This window comes from Zootoca vivipara, chromosome 6, assembly GCF_965207765.1.
Source record: "Zootoca vivipara chromosome 6, rZooViv2.hap1.1, whole genome shotgun sequence".
Taxonomy (NCBI): domain Eukaryota; kingdom Metazoa; phylum Chordata; class Lepidosauria; order Squamata; family Lacertidae; genus Zootoca; species Zootoca vivipara.
The window spans coordinates 94,474,445-94,500,124 of NC_142589.1; the positions used below are offsets into that span (position 1 = coordinate 94,474,445).

The 25,680-nt window shown below is 49.1% G+C and overlaps 1 protein-coding gene across 1 annotated transcript in view; it reads right to left on the minus strand.

The window, feature by feature from the left end:
• The window catches only part of LOC118087029 (one cut domain family member 2), an 80,322-nt gene extending 72,782 nt beyond the window's left edge, over positions 1–7,540 (minus strand). Inside the window, exon 1 of the mRNA XM_035119273.3 lies at positions 6,418–7,540. Within this exon, the coding sequence (XP_034975164.1) occupies positions 6,418–7,498 (1,081 nt within the window). The 5' untranslated portion in view covers positions 7,499–7,540. The remainder of the gene's footprint in view (positions 1–6,417) is intronic.
• Positions 7,541–25,680: the final 18,140 nt, after the last annotated feature.

Consider the following 25,680-nt stretch of genomic DNA (forward strand, 5'->3'; position numbering starts at 1 on the left):
CGCCCTCTTAACTCCAGGGTCGTTTGATTCTCTCACTAATCCACTGCTTATATCTCAAATCCTGCCAGCAACTTCATGTATAGGTGACAGGAGAACCCATCAGCGGTCTCCAATCCTCCTCGTGTTCTCCGGGCCGTGGGTTCGAGTCCCGCATTGGGCGAAAAATTCCTGCAATTTGCAAGGGGGTTGGACTAGATGCCCCTCGGGGGTCCCTTCCAACTCCCGCCACCCTGTGATTCTGTGATAATCGCTGGCGGGAGATGGCGCATTATCCAACTCCCAACAGCTCCGCAACTTCTGGTATGGAGGGGCGCAGGTTGTCTATCACCCAACTCCAACATTGGACACATAGCTGCCAAGTTTTCCCTTTTCTCGCGAGGAAGCCTATTCAGCATAAGGGAAAATCCCTTTTAAAAAGGGATAACTTGGCAGCTATGATTGGACAACACTTGAGGGAAATGACCCGCAGTGTCTTGGATATGCATGTGTGTGTTTTCGATTCATGGGCAGCCGTAGTGGCTGTATAATGCACCCCCCCCCCCCCAAATCAAGCAAATAAATAAAAACACTTAACTAATCGACCGATTGCGTTGCAGGCAACTCGGTTCTGCACGCCCCGCCCCCGCCCCTCACAACATAAATCCCAGAAATCAGAGAAGGCCTATGGAAATCGACGGACCTAAATTTGTCACGTGTAGCAATAACACTGCCCTGAGGCTGCGTGAGCGCAGAAGCACGTTCGGATGGCCCTCTTGCCATCGAGGAATCCTGGGAACTGTAGTTTTTGCTAAGGGTCCCTGGGAATGGTAACTCTGCAGCGGCCAGAAATCTTTGGCTGCGTTTTGAAATGTGCTTTAAAAGGCACATTGCGGGGGGGGGGAGGGCTAAGTCTGGTGAGCATTGGGTGCACAACCCAGAAACTGGATTATGGCATATCTGCAAAAAGTATTCTCACACCCTGCTCTTCAGACGTTGTTCTCTCACTGTGCTAGAAAATGCGTGTATTCTTCGCGGTTATCTGGCGTTTGACCTCCCCATGAATTTACTACTGCATTGTACAGCGATTCCCTTTATATACGGTATATTCGAGGTCTTTCTAGTTGCCACAAAAGGTTTGCTCTTTATATATGTAAATTACGATAGAAAACTAAAAATGGTTCTTTCATCTCAGGCGAACGAGAATGAACCAGGCAGTAGCCAGGAAAGGAAAACGGGCGCTTCCTGGACTCATTAAACCACAACACACACGCTCATTATCTGCGGAACTCACCGCCAAATATGATGTTGGACTAATCGGGAGAGGCGAGAGAGCAAAGTCACGGAGGAGAGCAAAGGCTAAAAAGATGGAACCTCCCCCTTCAACGGCAGTCTAACTTTGAACACAATATTCCAGGGATAATAAAAGAGAGAGACTGGGGTCTATTCCTTTCGTGCGCTTTCCAGATACACCTGTTGGCAACGGGGGAGGGGGCGTTGGACTTCGGTCTGTTTGGGCGCTTCCCAATTTCACTGAGTAAATAACAGGTAGCAAATGAAGTAATCTCTCTTCTCCCCACGCTCACCCCTGCTATTTTAAATTAAAACAAACAAACACTGGATTGTGCGTAGGATCAAGTTCTGTGTAAACGGAGTCGTTCCGGTGCGTATAATTTTTCCGAAAGTAGCGCGTTAGTAGGTGGCTAACAATATTTTCATCAGAAAGCCTTGAAGGGCTGTGTTGTGTGTGTGTGTGTGTGTGTGTGTGTGTGTGTGTGTGTGTTTCGCGCGTGATTTCATTCACACAGAACCCTCTCCGAATCCGAATTAAGCCGGATTGGACAGGAAACAGAACCCTAAACTTTACCCACAAAAGGGTCTGTTTACTAGGCTGGCCTCTCTCTCCCTATCTGAGCCGCGTTGCCTCGGTTATAGATAATTGATCTCCGCCGCCATTTGTAAAATGAAGGAGCTATATACTATCGATCTGCCTGCAAGGGAGAGAGGGGGAAAGGAGGGGGTCGAGTAGGCGATGGAGGGGGGGAGAGGTCACTGAGATCAGCTGATTTTGACCTATTCAGCAACATCCAAGCCTGGGAATAGGGGGTTGGGATAATAAAACTGGCTCCATCTTTCCTCTCATATGCATATGAGTTTAGGAAGAGACAGGTGGAGGGAGGTCGAGGAAGGAGAGATTGAGAAAGGAGGGAGGGAGGAGAAGAGAAATCGAGGGTGGAAGGAAATAATGAAATATGGACAAGGACAAAGGAGGATTAAAAGCAGCAGGAAGGAAAAGTAAACTTGTAAAGAAATATGGATGGGAGACACAGGAGGGTGGGGGACGTGTTCTTGTGCCGGTGTCCTGCTCTCAGATGTCCCCTAATAGTCATCTGGGCTGGCCATTGAATGTCACTGGCCTGATCCGGCAGAACTCTTACTGTGTTCTTCAGGCCTGTCAGTGAAGGGGGCCACCGCGTCTAAACGGGCGCACGCGTGCCAGTGTTCACTGGCGATGCCATTGTAGGTTTTGCGGACTACCATCAATCAATCATTCAATCAGTCAGTCAGTCAGTCAGTCAGTCAGTCAGTCAGTCAGTCAAACTATGGCTGTCCTCCCAGACCTTCCCTGGTCGGAAAAATGCATCTGACCAGCGTTGGAAACAGAACACTGGGGGAAAATAATGGGTTTCTGGGGCTGACTGTGTCTTGGGATGCGGTGCGACCAAACCACCCATTTATTTCTTCTGAAGTCACGGGTGGAAACTCCACACAGGTGTGCGGTACAGAGATAGCCCCCCCCCCCCCAAGCAGGGGTGTCTCCTCACCTCTGGGCTCATTGGCAAACCTTGCAAGGCACTTAAATTCCCCCACGTCCCTCCACGCCTATTGCTAAGCGTCCCTTAGGGCACCGATTCGGCTCGCCTCTCTAACCACATGCACACGAAAGCTCATACCAGAATAAAAACTTAGTTGGTCTTTAAGGTGCTACTGAATGAATTTTTTAAATTTGTTTCGACTCAGACCAACATGGCTGCCTACCTGTAACCACAGATATTGAAACAGATTTCCCCCTATCTCCATCTTTGAAGCTATCAATGTTTGATTCCTTGTTTGTTTTTTAAGAAAATGATGATTCCAGAATCAGCAAAGTGTCCAGCATTTAATCCATCCATGCATTTATTTATTTTTAAACCCTCGCTTTTTAGAAAGGCACATTATTATCCTTTCCCCCGCGACAGAGACCCTATTGTTTATTAAGCAAAGGAGTAACGGCTACTATTGGCTGAAATGATTTGGCTAAATTCTACTCAGAGTAGCCGGTAGACCCATTGACTTGTCTGAGGCTGACTTCCTCTTCTCCCTCCATTTCAATGGGTTTGCTCTGCCCCAGGCACCAGTTACTGAAGGAAAGGGGTGTCAAAATTGTCTTTTTTAAAAAATTAAATTTTCATTTTCTCATTTTTTAAAAAAAAATACCCTAAATCTTTACATAATCAATCTGCATTTCCCTCGACTTTCCTCCCCTCCTTTCTGCGGTTACTTAGTTTATATCAGATGGGTGGCATACAATTATTATTATTATTATTAATTCAGTTCAAGACTGTTTGCTAATTTCCCCTTTGTATTCCCTTTTCATTATTTCTTACTTCACTTGTTTATGTCGATCCTGCTAATGTTTTAAGTTGTTTACATCTTCAAATAGCCAGTAAATCCCTCCCCCCCCCATTCTGATTTTTAAAAGTCTCTCTTCTAGGTTTCTTATTTCTTCCAGTAAGTTTCTCAATTTCTGCATACTCCATCAAGAAAAATTGCCTATAGGTTGGCTCAAACTGAAATGCACGGAGGTAAAGATTTTAGGCCCATCGATTTCAAGAGGTCCTACTTTTAGTATACAGTAATTTAGTGGGAGCTGACATTCGTTATTCATGTCCCTTGCTTTCATAGGGTCTACTCTGAGCAGGGCGCAACACTATATATTATTATTCGCATGCCATATATATATATAATATTAAAATCGTCTAAAACGAAACGGCGTTTTAAAGACACCACACACGCACACATTTTTCTTTACACCCATTGATAAGCGAAAATCGGCTGTGAACGAAACGCAGTTGCCAAGTTGTCAAGACCTTGTATAATCTGTCCACGCGCGCGCGCACACGATTAACAAGTGTACAACCAGACAGGGAGATACTACGGGCAAGCAATGGGAAATTACGTTTCGGGATGCATTTATTTATATGGCCAGTTAAAGGATCCATCTGTTTAAAAGCGAACTTTCGGCTGGCGAAAGATGGATAGATAGAATAAACGTTCAGATGGATAAGGGAAAGGAGAGAAGGCTAAAATGAGTAAGGCGGAGAATTCCCTCTCTGTAGGTTAAGCGTGTTCATTCATTTGACCATTATTAATATTAATATCAATTATGTTTTTAATATTCTGTTGGGAGCAGCCCAGATTGGCTGGGGCAATTAGTCAGATGGGCGTTATTATTATTATTATTATTATTATTATTATTATTATTATTATTATTATTCCCAGCCCATTTGGCTGGGTTTCCCCAGCCTCTCTGGGCGGCTTACAGCATACTGTATAAAAATATAGTAAAACATCAAGCATAAAAAACTTTCCTATGCAGGGCTGCCTTCAGATGTTTTATTAATTAATATTATTATTACATGCCCGTCAGCAGGTCCTATTCATATACATATATAGCGGATCACACACTGAGTAGTGTAAAGCGCATTCAACTGTATTCGATCCCTGAGGCAATTGCATATTTTAGACTTTGCAAGTTCCTTGCAGGCAGAGACCCGCGCGTCCTCTCTCGCCCCCGCCCTTTCTTTTTTTATTTCCTCTTGATCCCTCTTGATCCTGAAACGGCCTATTCCCCCATCCGTCTGTGGGCATCGCAGCACGAACTGCTTGCGGAATCGCGCGCGCGCTTGGCGCGCCATAAAGTGCCTCAGTCCTGCTCAGAGACTCACTGAGAGACGAGCGGACCCCATGCATTTCTGTAGGTTTTGCCTTCAACGGTTACGCACTGCTCAGAGTAGACTCATGGAAACGGAGAGGCGCGGCTAGCTTGGGCCTTGGTTCGTTTCAGTGGGTATCCTTCTGAGCAAGACTTTGCTCAAAGTGGCCTACGTGGTTTTCTCTCCCGCCTCATTTAATCCTCAACGACAACCCTGTGAGGTAGGACGGAGGCGACTCGGTGTCCTAAAACGTATGGATGGATGGATGGACCGACGCGTGTTTCTCTCTCTCTGTGTGTGTGTGTCACTCTAACCGATGTAGAAAACGGATCGTGCTTCGCTCATGCCTTAGCTAGCACCCGGGTTCTGCTCTTGCGCACGTCGGAACGCTGTGCCTGCGTGTTTAACACGTGGCTCACACCAGGCATTAGCACCATCATCAATTCTGGGATAAAATATTCAGGGCTGTAGCTAAATCAGAGGAGGGACGTTGAAATGAGCGCTGCGCATCCAAGTTGGTCGTGCCCTTTCCATTTCAACTGTCTGTTCCGAGCAGGGATGAATAAAGGAAGCTCCCGCGCTCTCTTGCCCTGGCAGTAAGGCCCATTCAACTCAAGTGGGCTTACTCCTGAGGAGGCAGAGACCCTAGGGCGCTGCGATTCTCCCCAGATGCTCCCTGCAATTCTCCCAAGATGAAGCCAGCGATCAGGACGATTCATAGACAGAAAGGAGAGAGGAATAGGCCACAATGTATATTATGCAGAAAAGCGGGGGTGGCGAGGGAATGGGAAGAGAAGCCCAAGACTGAATAAACATCGATCGTGCGTATTGGCCTTGCGCATCTCCCCCCCCCCCCCACCATTTCCCTGGAACGCCGTCGCTCCCTTTTTCGACACGCGGCAACGGGCAGGGATGGAACGTGTGAACAGACCCAAGCCCCTACCCTGGAAAGCGTCGCAAATTGAGGCGATAAAAAAGTTATGCTGTCAAGAGGGGATGGGCGGAGGGGTCATCTCTGCCGGAGCTCATCCTCACACACGCCCGCCACTTTCCCTGAGGCTCGGGACCGCGAATCAGCATACACGCATCCTGACCCACACACCTGTAAATCATACACCAGCCTCTTTTCTTGTAGGGGCAGGAGTTCCTGTCTCATTCCTTTCACAAGCACACCCCTCCCGCTCCCCAATAATTCTTCTGGTTTCCCCTAGAAGACCCCCTTCTCTTCTTTCTCTCTCACCCTCCCGCCTATGTCATTCCCCGCGTCCGCTCCGCAGGGTTCAGACGACCGTTTCCCTCTTCCAGAGGCGCGCGTCCAGGCGGCCAAGTGTGTGCATGTGTGTGCGCTTGTAATGCGTGTGAAATTTACAGCTGTTTTTTTGCTCCCACCCTCCACCCCGCAGCCCTCTCCAGACCCCAACACGCAGCACCTAGGCTTCTAGTCCCTAGCGCGAAGCCACCTTACCCGCCAGCCTCAAGGCAGACATCCTCTGGAACTCGGGTTCCTGCAGCCACTTCCACATCCTTCGGAAGGTCTCGCGCCCGGACTTCAGCTTACTCCACGGCTTGGGGTTCCTCAAGAGGTCGGAGAGGGTGCCCTGCGAGCGACACAGGATCCGCTGGGCGAATATGGCCTGCGGGATGCTGTAGCGCTTCAGCTCGGCGGTGATCCGCTGGGCCACTTCCTTGGTGTTGATTTCCTCCACCTGCCCGGAGCCCCCGGCTTGCGAGCCCGACGCGGACGAAGCTTGCCTCTCCCGCTCGCCCAGCAGGGCGCCGTTGGCTTGCCCGTGGGGGTGCCCTCCGTGGGGGTGCATGCCGTTGAGGGAGGGCATCATGCCGGAGCCCGGAGCCCCTAGACCCCGCGCCAGGTGTTCCTCGCTCCTGGAAAGCATGTGAGGGTCGAAGCCATTGGGGGACAGCAACTTGTCTCCGGCCAGGTGGGCGCCGGGCCCGTAGGGGGCCAGCGACTGCTGCCCGTTGTGTAGACTCAGGCCGTTGGAGAGGGGCGACAGGGCCTGCCCCATGGAGGGCATGTCCTTCGGGTAGTGGCCGTACAGGTTCCCCATGGAGGCGGCCAAGCTGCGCTCCTCGCGCATGAGGGTGAAGCTGCCGCTGACGCTCCCGGACAGCCGCTGGTGGTGCGGCGGGTGGTGCGGGTGGTGGTGAGGGTGGTGATGAGGGTGGTGATGGTGGTGGAACTTCTCGGAGACGGTGGAGATGGGCGGCAGGTGCTGCAGAGGCGTCAGGGTCGTGTAGGTGCTCATCCCCGACGGCGACTCGCAAGCCATGCTCATGGCAGGGTGGAGCGGCCCGCCCAGGGTGTGCTCCGGCCGGTAGTCTCCCGCCCCGTCGAGGATGGACGCCATGCTGGAGACCATGGCTGGCCGGCCGTGCGAGGAGACGAGGTTGCGGTGCGCCGACGGGGGAGGAGGCGGAGGGGGAGGCGGCGGGGGAGGCGGAGGCTGCCTGGCGTGCGCCCCGGCGGGGCTCAACAGCTCCCCGGCCTGGTGGAGGTTGCCGAGCCCGTCGAGGCTCAACTCCATCGCTCGCTCGCTCTCCCCCTGCCAGGCGATCCCTCCTCCTCCCCCTCCCCCTCCCCTCCCCCCCTCCTCCTGGATCTCCGCCTCCTCCTCCCTCCTCCTCCCACCCCCCTCCTGCGTCCCCCGCCGCCTTAATCCAGATCCATCTCAGGAGATCTCCATCCGGATCTCTTCTGGGCGCGCGCGCAGGGGGAGCGGCAGGGCTCAGGGGCCGCGGAGGCGGCGGGTCCCCACCCCCCTCCTGCCCAAAGCTGCGGGGATGGGCGCTCCTTTCCTCTCGGCGCTCGGCTCTGGCTTGTCTCTCTCGCCCGTTCGCCCGCTCGCTCGCTTGCTTTCCTCCTCCTCCTCCTCCTCCTCTGTCCGCCGTGGCTGCGAATCGCGCGGCTCTGCTCCTCGGCTCAGCCTCCCTCTACCCTTGACGTCACGGCGCCCAGCTACGGTCTGTCCGCCCCCCCCTCCACCGACACCACCCCCAAGCACACACACACACACACGGCTCACAACCTGCCCAGCGTGCTCCTAACGAGCGCCCACCTGCCAGTCTCAGTGTGGCTTCTCTGGTGCCTGTTATGAATGTGATTTCTGCCTCTCTCTCTGTAGAGGCATCGACAAGCGACAAGGATGTGTGCCCCCTCCCCCCCTCTCTCACACACACACGCGAGGCAGGGAAAGGCGAGTGCTGGGAGGTGGGCGGGGGGAGGGGAAAGCGGGGGTGCGGGGGGAGGCAGCAGCGGGGGGCAAGGGAGAATAGCGATATAAAATCAATTGCGGCTGGAGGTTGAGCGAGAGAGTTTCAACTAGGTTGTGGGGCGGGCGGGGGGGGAGAGTGTGAATCTGTGGGGAAGGCAAAGGCGAGAAGGAAGGAGGGATGGATAGGAGTGAGATTGAGAGAGGGGAGGGAGGAGGGGGAGAAAGAAGGAAGGAAGGAAGGAAGGCAAGGGTTGGAGGAAAGGAAAGAAATGAATGAAACAGGAAGGAAGCAATGAGAAGAAGGAAGGAAGGAAAGGGTTGGAGGAAAGAAAGGAAGAAAAAAGGAAGGAAGGAAGGAAGGAAGGAAGGAAGGAAGGAAGGAAGGAAGGAAGGAAGGAAGGAAGGAAGGGGTGAGATTGAGGGAGGGGTGGAAAAGGAAGGAGGGAGAGAGGGGAGAAAGAAGGAAGGAAGGAAGGAAGGAAAGAAGGAAGGAAGGAGGAAGGAAGGAAGGAAGGAAGGAAGGAAGGAAGTAGGGGAGAGAGGGGTGAGATTGAGGGAGGGGGTGGAAAAGGAAGTAAGGAGGGAGGGAGAGAGAGAGAGAAGGAAGGAAAGAATAGGAAGGAAGGAAGGAAGGAAGGAAGGAAGGAAGGAAGGAAGGAAGGAAGGAAGGAAGGAAGGAAGGAGCAGGGGTTGGAGGAAATAAAAAAAGGAATGAAATAGGAAGCAGTGAGACGAAGGAAAAGAAAGAAAGAAAGAAAGAAAGAAAGAAAGAAAGAAAGAAAGAAAGAAAGAAAGAAAGAAAGAAAGAAAGAGGGAGCAGGGAAAGAGACAGGAGCAGGAAAAAAGACAGGAAAGAAGGAAGGAAGGAAGGAAGGAAGGAAGGAAGGAAGGAAGGAAGGAAGGAAGGAAGGAAGGAAGGAAAGAGTACTGGACCTCTGTGTCTTGGGACAGGTTAGCTGAGCTCTTGAGGCAAGCGCCCCGTGCCCCGCCTGCCCTCTTCGCCCCTCGGCCCCGTCCGCCTTCGCCCCCCGACTGTATCAGCCAGCCATACATCACGACACTCCATCGCGCCTAATCTCTGCTTCCATCTATCACGGGCGTTTCTGCTCTATTGGTCTATCTATCCTCGCAGGGGAAGGCTCTGAGCGCGCTCTGGCGTGTGTATGTGTGTGTGTGTGTCTGCGCGTGTGGCAGGGCCGGGGGTCCACACCGGAGGCCAACCTTGCCCACCCCCCACCCCCTACTGCAACCAAGGCTTCTCATCTGCCTAACCTTTGCGGGGGTCGTTCTACCCGCCCCACACAGTCCCAAGATGACCTCTCTGCTTCCTAGATATCCCCCCCCAACACCACCGGCCCTTGGAGACGGTGTGGAGTGGGGGGGGGGGCTCACAGGAGTGGCTCGGCGCTCCGCTGTAGCACAACCGCCCTCCCCGCGCTCTGCCCTTATCGATCGCTCCAGCTCATGGGGGGAAGGGAGAGAGAAAAGATTCCGCAGATGGTCTGTGGGAAGTATTGGGGGGAGGGGGAGGGGAGCGTTTCCTAATGGGACCGGATTAAGCAGCCTGCCCCCCCTACCCCTCCACAAAGCGTCTTCTTTGATGCCTCAGGTCCAAGTACTTCTAGCTATGCTCAGAGACAGCCTCCTTAACTTACAGGGGGAGGGCGGGCGGGGTGTGTGGGGGGGAACCACACCAAGAACAGATCTACCACTGAGCAAAAGAGCTTCCCCTAGAAAGTAAGGTCCTAGTCCTCATGTTTCTGCTTTAACGGGAACCGAAGAAACTGACAGTTCATCTAGCCCAGTATTGTCTACACCAGGCATCCCCAGACTTCGGTGCCTGCTTTCAACTGCTGGTCCTCAGCTTCCCCGCCCAGGTCCCCCCCCCCAATACCCAAAAACTCTGCTTCAGCTTTTAAGCTGAAGAATAAAGGCAGTTCTCTTTGGGTTGTCTCCAGTTACATTCTACTCAAAGTAGGCCCATTGAAATTAATGGAGCTACGTAATCCAACACTGGATTTTGTCTAATAATAAAGGAATATACAGTAGTCCTAACCTGCCCTTCGTTGATACAAGCGCAGCAGGAACTGGACATGACCTCAGAAACAATCAGATCTGTTTCCCTTTTGCTTATTCTACCTGTGGACTTTTAAGGCTCTTTCAGGAGGGAAGTATCTCATCTGGAAAAGGACAGATGTGGGCAGCTGTGAGGAAATGGTGTGTTAAAGCAGGGGGGGGGGCTTTCTTTGTTCCACCCTCCCTTGCCTGGGCTTTCACTACTGATTAGACCTGGTTCAGCACTAGGCCCTCCTTTGGGATTTAATATGATCTGGCCCTGGGAGAATCCACCACAGCACCCTCTGGGAGCTGTCCCAGGTCCTGAAGTATCTGACCTTTGGTCTAAGATGGGGTCTTCTTCTTTGGCGATCCCTTGTAGCTGAGTAAGATTGTCTTCCATAGCATTGTTTTAGCAGTGAGTCCATAAGTGACTGTGGAGGCCAATTCTGGATCCACACATCCTTCCACAGTGGGGACATGGGTTTCCGGGTGGGAGTGGATCCCGGTGAAGGTTTGCCAAGCGTGCCTTCCTCTTAGCACGTTTCTCCCTTGCGTCCTGAGTTCGAGCATCTTCAAAGCCCATGGCACCTTTGGTCAAGGCTGTTCTCCAACTGGAGCGCTCGCAGGCCAGTGTTTCCCAGTTGTCTGTGTTTATGCTACATTTCTTTAGATTTGCCTTGAGAGGGTCTTTGAACCTCTTTTGTTGACCACCAGCATTACGCTTTCCATTCTTAAGTTCGGAATAGAGGAGTTGCTTTGGAAGATGATAACCATCCACACAACATGACCAGTCCAACGAAGCTGATGTTGAAGACTCAGTCATTGCTTTTGACACTGGTGATCGTTGGAAGATGGTAAGGAACCCGAGGCTCTGCAGACATTGCTGGACTGCAGTTCCCATCAACCCTGACCATTGGCCATGCTGTCTTCTGGGATCGATGAGTGCTGGAGCTCAGCAACATCCCAGAGGGCCACAGGTCCCCCATTCCTCATGTAAGAAGACAAGAAGTGACCTGCTATTCCAAGCCCCCTGTTTCCAGCAGTGGACAATTTTACAACCCTAGGAAGCTCGAAGACAGGTTATGAAGGCAATCCTTTCGACCACCATTGCTTTCCAGCTTCTGGTATTCACTGGTATCATGCTACTAAAGCTGGAGGTTCCACCTTGGTATCGTGACTTCTAGCTCCTGCTGCCTAAATGTGAATGGCTCGCATTGGAGGGTTACAATCCCTTTCAAGGCCTTGCTTTCATTTGCTGCCTGTCTGGATCGAAGCAATTTCCAACCCCCTAACGGGCCCCCACATTTCCATGAATGCTCTTGGATTGTTCATTTGTAAACTGATCGGAGGCTTCCCGTTGCGTAAGCTGCATATACATTTCACAGAATAGCTGCGAAAATGAATGAATGAATGGATGGATGGATGGATGGATGAATAAATAAATAAATATATGCACCCATATTTTTATGCTCTGAAATGTGGTTTGGAGACTCCTTCAGCGGTGTCGAACAGCTCATAAATAATAATTGGTTGTCATTATTTCTTTATTGTTTTCAGTACATTGCAAACTGTTCCGCGGGCCTGCCAATCATTGCACAGTCTTATTCTGTTGGTAGACCACGTGAGAGAAACAGTGTGGTGTAGCGGTTAGAAGGTTGGGTACTAGGACTCAGCAGACCAGGGTTTGGATCCCCTGTTTTCCTATGGCCTTGGGGGCCAGCCATTGCTTCTCTCTCTCTCTCTTTTTATTATGTATTTATTAAAGATTTTCTCAAACAACAAAACATACAAAACTACAAAACACACAAAGAAAATGCAAAACATAAGAAAATACAAAAACAAAAATTCTAACTACAACCCTTATTTCCAATCTATTGACTTCCTCATTCCACCTCCTGCTGCGATTCTTTACATGTCATCCGTAGTAAACTCTAAATCTTATATAATTTCTATTTATTACTTTAACAATACCACGCTTCTCACACCTAACCTACTTCACAGGGTTGTTGAGGAGATTAAATGAGATGCGAGTTGGGGTTTGTGGGGTGTGGGATGTGATCCAGGAGAAGCAGTCAAGAACAACATTCCTTGAAATGCTAGAGAAGACATGCGAGGGAATGTTTGGTCCAACCAGTTGAAACTTCCTGTTCCTCCTGACTGAATCATCCTTCCTTTTGCATGTGATAGAAGGTGGGCAAGACCTCACCTGTGCAGGTAACAAAAGGATGTGTCAGGCAGCACACTCCCCTCTTTCTGACTTCCTTCTTTGACCAGCTTCTAGCTAGGACTGCTCTGCTAGCTCTCAGCTAGCAGAAGCACTGGGATTATTTCCCCCATATGGGGTAGATCCACATGTACAGATTTGTAACCTCTGCCTTCAGAAATCCAGCTGTGAACTGATGTGAGTAAACTTCTTTATTGACTTTGAATAAGATTGTGGCATCTTTATTCTTTTAAGAGGGATTCAAGGGAATTTACCAGGAACGTACAATTCAATCTGAGACAGACTGAATTGTATAATAGTGAGAGCTCACACGAGCCTGCAACCAGCTATGTGCTGTGCATGTAACTCTGCTGCATAAATAATAATAATAATAATAATAATAATAATAATAATAATAATAATTTATTATTTATACCCCGCCCATCTGGCAGGGTTCCCCCAGCCACTCTGGGCGGCTTCCAAAAAAACAGAAATTCTAAAATACAAAAATCCATCAAACATTAAAAGCTTCCCTAAACAGGGCTGCCTTGAGATGCCTTCTAAAGGTCTGGTAATTGTTCTCTTTGACCTCTAGTGGGAGGGCATTCCACAGGGTGGGTGCCACTACCGAGAAGGCCCTCTGCCTGGTTTCCTGTAACTTGGCTTCTCGTAATGAGGGAACCGCCAGAAGGCCCTCGGAGCTGGACCTCAGTGTCCGGGCAGAACGATGGGGGTGGAGACGCTCCTTCAGGTATACCGGACCGAGGCTAGTGCAAGTTAGGAAGGATATTACTAAACAATATATCCTCTCCTGCCACCCTGAACATTCCCACAGGGTTAACCATGTTCATCACCTCGAACTCCTTGGGCGGGGGGAAGCTGAGCTATAAATGCAATAAACCTTGTGTGTGTTGAATAATAAATTAAAATAGCATCTCTTTCTCTCTCTCTGTGTAATATATATATATATATTTGTGTGTGTGTGTGTATCTTTCCTTACTATTATCACAATCAGGGGAAAAATATTTCAAAGACGGGAAAATGAAATCCCCTCTGCCCTGTTTGTTTGTTTTCCAAACGGCCTGGCTGAGGGTGCTTGCGGTGCAATCTGTCTCCCTACCCCACCCCCACTCTTGGTGACGTTGGCCGGACTTTCTTCTCCCCAACCGCTCTGTAATTAATAAAATATAATTGAGCTATGCTGGCTTGTTCTCCTTTCCACTGGGCAGTGACACCCCGTTGCTGGAGCCTAATCAATACAATGTCATTAGGCAAAAGGCCAGAAAATGTGGTAAGGCAGGGAGGGGAGGAGGACGAGGAGGAGGAAGAAGGAAGGAAGGAAGGAGGAAAGGCTGTTTTAAACCACCAGGGAAGATCTTTTGTAGAAAAAGCTAGGTGGAAGAAAAATGGATGTAGCTAAGGTGCTAAATCGCATCCTCTGTAGGATTGGAAGTCTCCTTCACGTGGCAGATGAATATTACTGTATGGTCAAGTCTTTCTGCTTCCCCACAGCCACTGATAATCCTTTGGGGGACAGGAGGGTGTTTCCCGAAGCTTGGGCCTTCCGCACACTAGCAAGGTCAATCTTTATACAATCGAAGCCAAGACATTTAGGTTTTTGCATGATTCAGTTCCCCCTCCCCTCAACACACCCACAATATTTTATTAATTTATTTAAAGCCCTCCCCGAACATAGAAATTTATTTCTGCTGTGTGTGTGTGTGTGTGTGTGTGTGTGTGTGTGTGTGTGTGATGTAGGCTTCGAACAGACCCCCTTCTCCCTAAAATCCTCATTTGCTGCTTAGAGGGAGTCCATTTCTTCGCACACCAGACGAATAGGAAGAACAAAGGAAATTGCTCTGTTTGAATCAGGCCAGGCCACACCTGGAACAGTGTCCAGTTCTGGGCACCACAATTTAAGAAGAATGTTGACAAGCTGGAAGGTGTGCATGTGGGATGTGATCCATGAGAGAGGCAGTCAAGGCTAGAGAAGACATGCGAGAGAATTCGAACTGCCGACCTTCTGATCAGCAAGCCCTAAGCTCTGTGGTTTAACCCACAGCGCCACCCGTGTCTGTAGAGCAACTTAAGCCCCTCTCTTTTTTTCACATCTGCATTCCCTGGCCAATTAAGTCATGCTCTGAGCAAACTCGCTGAAATCAATGGACACGAGTCGCGTGCATTGGGTTTTATCCAACTTCAGTCATCATCAGAGCCAACCGTTTTGAATTAAAGATCATGGCTAGGGCTGCAATCCTAGCCCCATTCACACGGGATCAAATCCCACTGAATTCAACAGCACTTACTTCTGAGTAGACGTGGTTAGGTTTGCACTGTGACTTGGGTCCGTTCTGTATAGGTTGGATCTAACTTATTGATTTGAATGCGTCTACTGTGAATACAAGGGACGCGGGTGGCGCTGTGGTCTAAACCACTAAGCCTAGGGCTTGCCGATCGGAAGGTCGGCGGTTCGAATCCCCGCGACAGGGTGAGCTCCCGTTGCCGGGTCCCTGCTCCTGCCCACCTAGCAGTTCGAAAGCACGTCAAAGTGAAAGTAGATAAATAGGTACCCCTCCGGCAGGAAGGTAAACGGCATTTCCATGCGCTCTGGTTTCCGTCACAGTGTACCGTCGCGCCAAAAGCGGTTTAGTCCTGCTGGAAAGCTGTCTGTGGACAAACGTCGGCTCCCTTAGCCAGTAAAGTGAGATGAGCGCCACAACCCCAGAGTCGTCGATGACTGAGCCTAACGGTCAGGGTTTCCTTTACCTTTACTGTGAATACGACTTAGTTTGTTACCACCCATAGGGTTAAGTCCAACATTAATCTTGGTGGACATGTAAGCTAGTACAGTGGTACCTTGGTTTAGGGCGCTCTACAGACACGGGTGGCACTGTGGGTTAAACCACAGAGCTTAGGGCTTGCTGATCAGACGGTCTTAAACCAAGGTGTGCTTTCCCATAGCAGCGGGGGACTCAATTTACAAATGGAACACACTCAACAGGAAGAGAAACATGTTCTTATTCCAAGGCAAAGTTCACAAACCGAAACACCTACAGTACTTCCGGGTTTGCAGCGTTCTTAATCCAGGTTGTTCACAAACTAAGCTGTTCTTAAACCAAGGTACCACTGTAAATGAATTTTGGGAAATGATATATAATGAACTGGGGAAAAAATGTTTAAAATAATTTTTTCTTTAAAAAACCTCCGAAGCTTTTCTTTTAGGAATTTTAGGTGCCAAAATCCCAAGGCAGCAGAAAAGTCTATTTTTGTACATAACCACGGCTGCGTGGTTGCTACTAGCCCAGAGATGGGGAGAAGCCGAAGCCCCTACCAGAGAAGAATGGCAGATCAAGTTGATGTATTGTGCCAAAACGGCAAAAATGACGGGAAGAATCGGAAATCAGGAAGACCAAAATTTTAATAAGGAATGAGGGAAATTTATATCTTAAAAACCATTCTAAAATGGTTAAAAATGTTAATGGATACAGGTAGGTAGCCGTGTTGGTCTGTGTCGAAGCAAAATAAAAAAATTCCTTCAGTAGCACCTTAAAGACCAACTAAGTTTTTATTTTGGTATGAGCTTTCGTGTGCATGCACACTTCTTCAGATACACTTGAAACAGAAGTCAGACCCTTATGTATATACAGAGGGTGGGGGTGATGGGAATGGGTGATGGGCTGATGGGAGTGGTAAACCTGTAGATGGCTGTTAACGACTGCTGATGGCTGCAATTGGTCCTGGGGGGAAAAGCAAGGGCTGAGGCGCTAAAGAAAGCTTGATCATGCATAATGAGATAAGAATCCTATGTCTTTGTTCATTCCAGGTGGCTCCATGGTTTTAAGCTTGGTAATGAGTTCCAATTCAGCAACTTCTCTTTCCAGTTTGTTCCTGAATTTTTTCTGTAATAAAACAGCTGCTTTGAGAGAAGGGGAATATAACTCTGCTAAATTGTGAAACTTGTTAACACAAGTTGGAATAGGATATCATCAAACAATATATCCTCTCCTGCATCCCTGGACATTCCCACACAACAGTGAGGGATGTTGTGAGTTGTACTCCAGCAACATCCGGAGGGCCAAAAGTCCCTCACACCGTTTTAGTCCCAAGGTCACATTATTCAGGACCTGGGACAGCTCCAAGGAGATGCTGTTGTGGCTCCTCCTGGGGATGATGGGAGATGGAGCCCAGCAGCCTCTAGAAGGCCACGACTCCCTCCCTCCTGTTTACAAGGTGTCACAACACCCAGCACTGGGTTCCTTTATCTGCCAAAGGTAAACAATTGTGGGATGTGATAAGTAAGCAGCAGTCAAATACAACATTCCTTGTTTTCCTAGAGTGGACATGCAAAGGAATGTTTGGTCCAGCCAGTCAGAACTTCCTGTTTCCTCCTGGCTGGGGCCTACTTCCTTTGCATGTGACTAGAGGTGGGCATGACCTTACCTGTTCAGGTAACAAAAGCACAAGGCACACAGCACGCTCTCTCTCTCTCTGACTTCCTCCATTCGTAGGAGCAGCATCATTTTAGCTAGAGATTCTCTGTTGGCTTCCAGCCAATAAAGGACACTGGGATTATTCCCATATGGGATAGTTCCACATGACTATACTTTGTAACTAAGTCTACCTTCAGGGATCCAACTGTGCACTGATGATGCGAGTAAACTTCTTTTATTGAAATAATAATAATAATAATAATAATAATAATAATAATAATAATAATAATAATTTATTTATACCCCGCCCTCCCCAGTCAAAACCGGGCTCAGGGCGGCTCACACCAATAAAATTACAATAAAACATAAAAAGCAATTAATTAAAATACAGATTATAATAAAGTATTAAAATTTAAAATGCAGCCTGATTTAAGTAGTCCATAAATCCAAGCCATGAGGGAGGAAAACACAGGGGTCAGACTAAGTCCAACCCAAAGGCCAGGCGGAACAGCTCTGTCTTGCAGGCCCTGCGGAAAGATGACAAATCCCGCAGGGCCCTGGTCTCCTGTGAAAGAGTGTTCCACCAAGTCGGGCCCAATACTGAAAAGGCCCTGGCCCTAGTAGAGGCCAATCTAGCCACCTTATGGCTCGGGATCTCTAGAGTATTGTGGTTTGTGGACCTTAAGGTCCTCCGCGGGGCATACCGGGAGAGGCGGTCCCGTAGGTACGAGGGTCCCAAGCCGCATAGGGCTTTAAAGGTCAAAACCAGCACCTTAAACCTGATCCTGTACTCCACCGGGAGCCAGTGCAGCTGGTAAAGCACTGGATGAATGTGATCCCACGGCCGGGACCCCGTAAGGAGCCTCGCCGCGGCATTCTGCACCCGCTGGAGTTTCTGGGTCAGCTTCAAGGGCAGCCCCACGTAGAGCGAGTTACAATAATCAAGCCTGGAGGTGACCGCCGCATGGATCACTGTGGCCAGATCAGGGCGAGAGAGGTAAATAAGATTGTTGTGTGTTTATTCTTTTAAGAGGGATATAAGAGGACTCACCAGGAATCTAATAGTGAGAGGCTTAAACGAGCCTGCAACCAGCTATTCACTGTGCTTTTAAAAGGGGAATGTAAACTCTGCTAAGTTAAGGAACTTGCAAATGCAAGTTAGGAAGGATATTAATAAACAAAATATCATCTCCTGCCTCCCTGAACATTCCCACAGTTGTGGCTCCTCCTGGGGATGATGGGAATTGGAGCCCAGCACCATCTAGAAGGCCACAACTCACTCACTCCTGATTATAAGGCACCACAACACCCGGCGCTGGGTTCCTTTATCTGCCAAAGGGAAACAATTTCGCTGCATAAAGCTCTGCTCTCGGACAAGTTAAGCCAGGTGAGGAGCCCATGGGCCTATGAACCAAAATGAATGGAACGCTGTTGTATCAGTGAACACTGCTGGACCAGGTCAAAGGCCCATCTGGTCCAACATCCTGCTCTCACATGGACCAACCAGAAGCCTCAATGTGAAGCAAGAAAGCAGCGCATGAACACAGAGGCCATTCTCCCCACCTGCGACCCCCGGCAACTGCCATTCAAAGGTCTACTGCCTCCGACAGGGGACAGACAACATTGCCTCCCGTGAACTTGTCTACGTGGAATGTAGCCCCAGAGGCACCCTTCGCCTGGGGAGCGTGTGCCAGCCTTTGGGAGGCAGAGAAGCGAGAGGGCATCGGAGGAGGGAGGGAAGGGAAGAGGGGCAGGGTTGCCCGCAGCACCCCTGACTATCCTTCGGCACCCCAGGGTGCTACAGCACATGGGTTGAAAATGACTGGTGTAATGGACAGGTAGATGTGAAGAAAAATAAGCCTGTGTGTATATGTAATGGAGAGAGAGAGAGATTTACAGAAGAGTTGTGTTTGTGTGCATTATGTGTGTGTAAGTACATAGAGCAGGCATCCCCAAACTGCGGCCCTCCAGATGTTTTGGCCTACAACTCCCATGATCCCTAGCTAACAGGACCAGTGGTTGGGAAAGATGGGAATTGTAGTCCAAAACATCTGGAGGGCCGAAGTTTGGGGATGCCTGACATAGAGGGTGAATGGAGGAAAGAATGAGTTCCAACACTTTAAAACAGGCATCCCCAAACTTGGCCCTCCAGATGTTTTGGGACTACAGCTCCCATCATCCCTGACCACTGGTCCTGTTAGCTAGGGATGATGGGAGTTGTAGTCCCAAAACATCTGGAGGGCCGAGTTTGCCTGTGCCTGCTTTAAAACAACAACAACAACCCCTTAGCCTAGCCTATTAGAGCCAAGGAAGAAGGAAGAAGAAAAGAAACTGAAAGAAAAGGGAGGAGGATGGAAAGAAAGAAAGAAAGCAGAAAAAAAACGAAGCAAAGGAAGGAGGGGTGTGTCAAAAAAGGACACCAGGGCTTTTAAATTTTATTTCATTTGTGTGTTCCTGTTGTTTTTGGCGGCGGCAGCTCCTCCCTTTCCTCCTTCCCCCTTCCCCGCAGATCTATCATAAACACTTCAGCTCTCGACACATAAAGATTTGTTTTCTCTGTTGGGGCAATCGATAGATATACCCTGGGAAAAATATTTCCTGGCGCCTCGACTCGCCCGCAGTTGTCCAGAGGCGACCGCAAGCCAGCTTTCCGAGGGTGGGTGGGGCGGTGGTGGTGGGAGAGGCGCACTGGTTGGCTGGGGGATTATCCAGGAGACCTTTACATTTTGGGGAGGGGTCGGCGGTGGGAGAGAAAGCACCTTGGGCATTTGATTGGGGGGGGGGCGAGGGACTTTCCCTAAGCGACTTTTTCTTGGAATGGGCGCGCGCTCTGCAGACTACCCACCCCACCCCACCCCGCTTAGAGAGGAAAAAAAGTTCTCTGCCTTCGCGGCGCTTACAGTCCGCATCAATATCCCAAGACGACTCGGCTTTCAGGGAATCGAGGAATGAACTCGCTCCACAGCTGCGAGAGCAATGGAGGTAATATGTACACCTTTCAAGGATCCGCAATATATTGGGTAACATATTGAAAACACACACACACTCACACACACACACACAAAATCGTTATCGTTATTGTATGGACCTCGGGGCAGAGATGCGGCGTCTTCCTTTCCTTCGTTTGAAGCGTCCCAGGCAAGCCACGTCACAGTCATGAACCATCAACATTATATTTTATAATAATTCAGTGTATTATTCCGGGGGACCCAAGCTATTATTATAAAATGTTGATGGTTCTTTACTGTTACTCTGTCTGCTTAGGACACTTTTTACACACACACACACAGAGAGAGAGAGAGAGAGAGAGCGCTCTGCCCCGAAGTCCTTGCAATCGCGATAATATTTCTTTATGTTCAGACCCCTGATGCCCGGAACGCTAAGAAGGCATTTTGTCAGATAAGCGGCATATAAATGAATTAATTCAAAGTCTCTTAATTTAATTTACCTTGGTCTTCCTTTCTTGGGGTGGAGAGGGGGCGGGTTGGCAGTCGACAACCAACCACCTAGAGAGTCCCTAAAAAAACTGAGTTCGGATTCCTTTTCATTTCTCCAGAAATTTAGTGGAGTTGTGTTCCACTATTGAAAGCGATGGAACTAAGTTAAGCTGGGGGGCGGTGGGGGGGGAGGCAGCTGCCCCCCATCAAGTAAATAAATAAAGAAAAAAAATACTTAACTGACCAACTGGGTCCCAGATAACTTGGTTCCCCCCCCCTTAACATAAAGCCTGCCCCTTCAAATAAATAATGGCTACGCCCATGGGGGTGTTATTAGTTTGTTCCTGTTTTCACTTCTTAACTTGCTTTTATCTCGTGAACCGCCCCGAGATCTTTTGACGAAGTGTGGTGTATATAAATTTAATAAATAAATAAAAATAAACACTCAAAACCGCTGGGTTTAAAGGAGGTATCTCTGCCCCGCGGCGACTACAATCAACATTCGGATCATCACGCCGAAAATTCTCCCCCCAGGACACGACTTTCCAGATTATTTTTATTTATTTCTTTGGGTGGGTTTTATTTGTTTGTTTGTTTTGCTTGTTTTTGTTTTGCCAAACGTGGATATTTTCATATATTCGCGGTGTGGGCTGGCAAGCCAAGTGGTTAGAGCATCTCTGCCTTTGCTGACGCAACGTCCCAGCAGGTTCAGTTCCTGGCATCTTCAGGTAGGAATGGGAGCGTCCTACCAGGAGAGCCGCTTCCAGTCAGTGCAGGCACTACTGAGCGAGACAGACCGAAACTCCAGACTTCGTAGAAGCCTGCTTCCTGTGTTTCTGTTTCTCTGCCCTTTTAGAACAGAACAATGAGGACTGGCGCCTTGCACTGTTTTTAGAGGAAGCGCCGTCGCTCAATAATAGAGCGCCTCCTTTGCGCACAGTGTCCCAGGTTCCATTTCCGGCATTCGCCAGGGAAAAACCCCTTCCTGAAACCCTGGAGGGCCGCTGCTGCCAGTCAGTGTCGACTAGACTGGTTGGACCTTCGGTATAAGGCAACTATCTGTCTTGGAAAGCTTCGAAAGCAAGTGGCCAAACGCGCTCCCTTCGGAACCCAAACTCAACGCTTTGGCTAGCAAACCCTGTTCTCCGCCTCCGCGGTGGGAGCCGAGGCAGTAATGCTTCTCAATCCAAGATGCTAGGAACGAAGGGGGGGGAGGAGGCTCATGGGATCGGATCCTGCTTGTGGGCTTCCTATTGAGGCGCCGCAAGAAGCGCATACCGGATTAGACGTTTTGTCTACTGTCATGCGCTCTGCGTGGGGCTGCCTTTGAAGGTGATCCGGAAACTACAACTAATCCAGAATGAAGCAGCTAGATTGGGGACTGGGAGCGGCAGCCGAGACCACATAACACCAGTCCTGAAAGACCTACATTGGCTCCCAGTACGTTTCTGAGCACAGTTCAAAGTGTTGGTGCTGATCTTTAAAGCCCTAAACAGCCTCAGCCCAGTAGACCTGAAGGAGCGTCTCCACCCTCATCGTCCAGCCCCGACGCTGAGGTCCAACTCCGAGGGCCTTCTGGTGGTTCCCTCCCTGCGAGAAGTGAGGTTACAGGGAACCAGGCAGAGGGCCTTCTAGGTGGTGGCGCCTGCCCTGTGGAACGCCCTTCCGTTAGATGTCAAGGACATAAACAACTTTCTGACTTTTAGAAGACATCTGAAGGCAGTCCTGTTTAGGGAAGTTTTTATATGTTTTATCACTTTTTAAAAATTATTATTATTATTATTATTCTGTTGGGAGCCTCCAAGAGTGGGTGGAGAAACCCAGCCAGATGAGCGGGGTATAAATTATTATTATTTTTATTACCGAGCAGGCTCTTCTGGTTCCTAAATGCTAATTGGCCAGCTCCAGATCCTACGCAGGCTTACCCCCAGGTAAACTTGCACCAGGATCAGGCAAGCCTTTCTGGTTCCACTGAAATACGGGAGAGCGATTGTTCTGGAGTAAAACCAGGATGTAAACTCATGCGTGAATCCTTCCGCACACACGGGGGGGGGGTGGGAATTCCCCAACCACAGGAGCCAACTCCTAGGGGTCGAGGTCCCTTTGAGGGGGCACCTCCCCGCAGACCCAAGTTAATGAGCATTGGCATTCAAATGGTGCGCGGGCACCGTGGGCACCCTTGCCCCCAACCACTCCGACTACTGACGGATCCTCTTTCCTGTGATTGGCCTTTAGCACTGAGCTCCTGCCTCTTGAAAGTCTCAGGGGTTGTACCCAGAACAAACACGCCTTGGGATCAATGGACTCGCGCAAGCCTGCTGCGCCCCAGGCTTTTAACTGCTCCGACCCCTGAGCACGACTTAGCCCTAGTCCCCGGCTTAACATGTTGGCGGATCCAGCTCGGGAGGCAAGAGACTGAGTCTGGGGGAGAGGCAGGCGGAAGGAAAGTGCCCAGGGGTTTCTTAAATCCCATTCAGATGAGGGCCTAAGGCTCTCCCCCGGCACACATACACACACTCTCCGCAACCTGCCTTGAGGGGATTGCCATTGCTAACTTTTTCCGCCTTCCTCTCCCAAACGTTGGAATCTGGGCTCCCTTGGACAAAAGTGTGTGTGAGTGTGAAAGGGAAAAAAAGGGTAGTGAGAGTGAGAGAAGATTTAACTTAAATTAATTCAATTTGCTGCATGCACATGTGGATAGTATGCCACGTATCAGTATGTGTGTGTGTGTGTATCTTACAAAAATACCTAACATGGGCGAGCGATGTTCTTTTCTTACCTGCGTCTGGATCTAGCTTAGCGATCCTGCTCGTTTTACAAACGCCTTGCTTCTTATAAGGAATATTAACTAGGACGACGCATTTGGGGCCAAATTTCTGAAGGGATCCAAGGTAGGAGGGGATCTGCAGCACGCGCGCGCACCCGTCCAATTGACCCTCGTCCGCCTTCTTTCCTCCAAACTTTTTCTAGACCGCCCCCCTTCCCCCCCACCCCCGCCAAAGAAAGGAAAAATAATAAAAAATAAAATAATAATAATAAAATTCATTTTTGAGTTCAGGCTCCCAGCGTTTGTAAGGCTTAGACAGGAGACTGGAAGGAAAGGGCTGCGCCGGGCTAAGTCCCACTCAGAGTAGACCCATTGAAAATCAATGGGCTTCAAAGGCAGGCGCGCCCATTGATTTTAATGAGTCTTTGGACACAGAAAGGAAGAAAGGAAGGAAGAAAGAAAGAAAGAAAAGAAAGAAAGAAAGAAAGAAAGAAAGAAAGAAAGCAAACGGGCTGTATCCAAGAGATTTATATTGGAGTGATTTAGTTAAAAAATAAAAAGGATCGCAGAGTTTTTATTTCTTATATTTGAAGGAACACATTAGTAATAATAATAGCAATAAAACAAGAAGAAGAAGAAGAAGAAGAAGAAGAAGAAGAAGAAGAAGAAGAAGAAGAAGAAGAAGAAGAAGAAGAAGAAGAAGAAGAAGAAGAAGAAGAAGAAGAAGAAGAAGAAGAAGAAGAAGAAGAAGAAGAAGAAGAACGCATAGCTGGAGAATAGGCATTTCAAATTCCTCGGATTATTCTACAATCCGCTTCGTTTTGTTTCGCTTCTTTTCAGGGGATGCTATCTGAAAAAACACATTTGCTAAGGACTGGTCGCAGTGGGTTAGGGAATGGGTAGGTCCTACTCCGAGTAGATCGATTTGGATTCAGCGAGACTGATTTATTTTTTAATCATAACAATAACAATAACTTTTTTCTTTGCAAAGATCTGCTAACCGCCCACCCAGCAAGGCTGCAACACGAGACGCGGAGCGCAGCGAGGCTTACTTCAGAGGAAATTATGCTTAGGGAATAGGTTTGCGGGGCTGCTGCCTCCCCGCTTTTTACACTCAGCGACTAGGGACGCAATCTTACGCATCTTTACTCAAAAGTAAGCCTCGCTGTATTCACAGGCGCGCAGTGCCAAGAACCGGCGGGTAGGTCCTTTAAAATAAATAAATAAAATAAAAAGGGAATCCTACTTAGAGTAAGTCCACTGAAATTGACGGAGCTAAGCAAGCAATTTCTTTTTATTTAATGGGTCCGCTCTGAATACGGCTAAACGCTAGATACTTCTGAATAAACCTGAATAAACCTGCTTTTGGAAGTTGCACACGCGCGCAATAGTTTAACACTCAAAAGTCATTTCGCACGGAAGCGGGTGGGGCGTCCTCCTAGAATCTAGAGAAATAAGCTATAATCCTTTAAAAAACAAAAGCCTTTTACTATGGAGTAAAGCCCAATTCAACATATTGGGGCTTCTGGAAAACACCATATATATATTTAAACTTGCAGGGTGATATCGAAGAGTTTATCGTGACCATCACCATTAATACGAAAAACAGGTTACTGTCCAGTTGCATTCTGAGTAAACCCACTGGAATTAATGAACCTTAGTGGGGAGGAATCATGCTATTTTATTCCAGCGGGTCTTCTCCCAGTAGGGGTAATGTTGGGTACAAATCCACATTCTTTCGTCATCTCCATCTGCACACCGTGTAAGGACTTTGGCACAGTGAGTGCAAGTGGCGGCGCCTTTTATCGGGACCCCCTCGCCCGCCACAGAAGTGTGGCAAGCTTTCAGCTCCTGCAGAGCTCTTCTTCAGGCTCAGCGTTGCGCCAAGAGGGAGCTGCGCTGGGGCCTTCGGCGCAGACTGCGGTTCCTCTCCATCACGAAGATGAGCCTGTTGGTCTCAATAGCTTCAATAATCGGTCTGATTATTATTTGTACTTCTTCCGTCTGTTTTCTTTTTTAAATTATTTTTCTTCTTCCTCCCTCCCTGCTCGCCTGAGGAAGAACTCTGTAGAACCCGAAAGCCCTCCGTACTTTTTGTGACATTTTGGTGGGTCGCAATATATATTAAACTCCTCCGCGCCACACCTGATTTTCTTAAACTGAAAGCAATCTGTCGCGCATCCATACATACCGAGAAACTTAAAGTCCAGGAAGGTCTGGCGAGGAAGTTTTGTGATCACCACGGAGGAAAGGGCGCGGGTGTGTGTGTGGGGGGGGGGGCGAAATTCAGCAAGATTTTGGAAGGAAAGGGAGACCCATTCCAAACAAGCCCTGCTTTGTAAAAGAATGAATGAATGAAAGAAGTTTGGGTGCCTGTGTTGAGATTTGTGATTGCGGGTAGCTCTAGTCATGCCGAGACCAGACGCCTTGAAATTAAAGGGCAAGCCTCATTTAAGCCCATTAATGTAAATGGGCCTACTCTGAGTAGGGCTTAGTTATCTATAACCCACTCTATGTGTATCTACGAGCACAGGGTATATATCTACATTCCCAGATATATGACACTGCAGGGAAGTTCTGCCATTGGGCGTCCAGTTTTC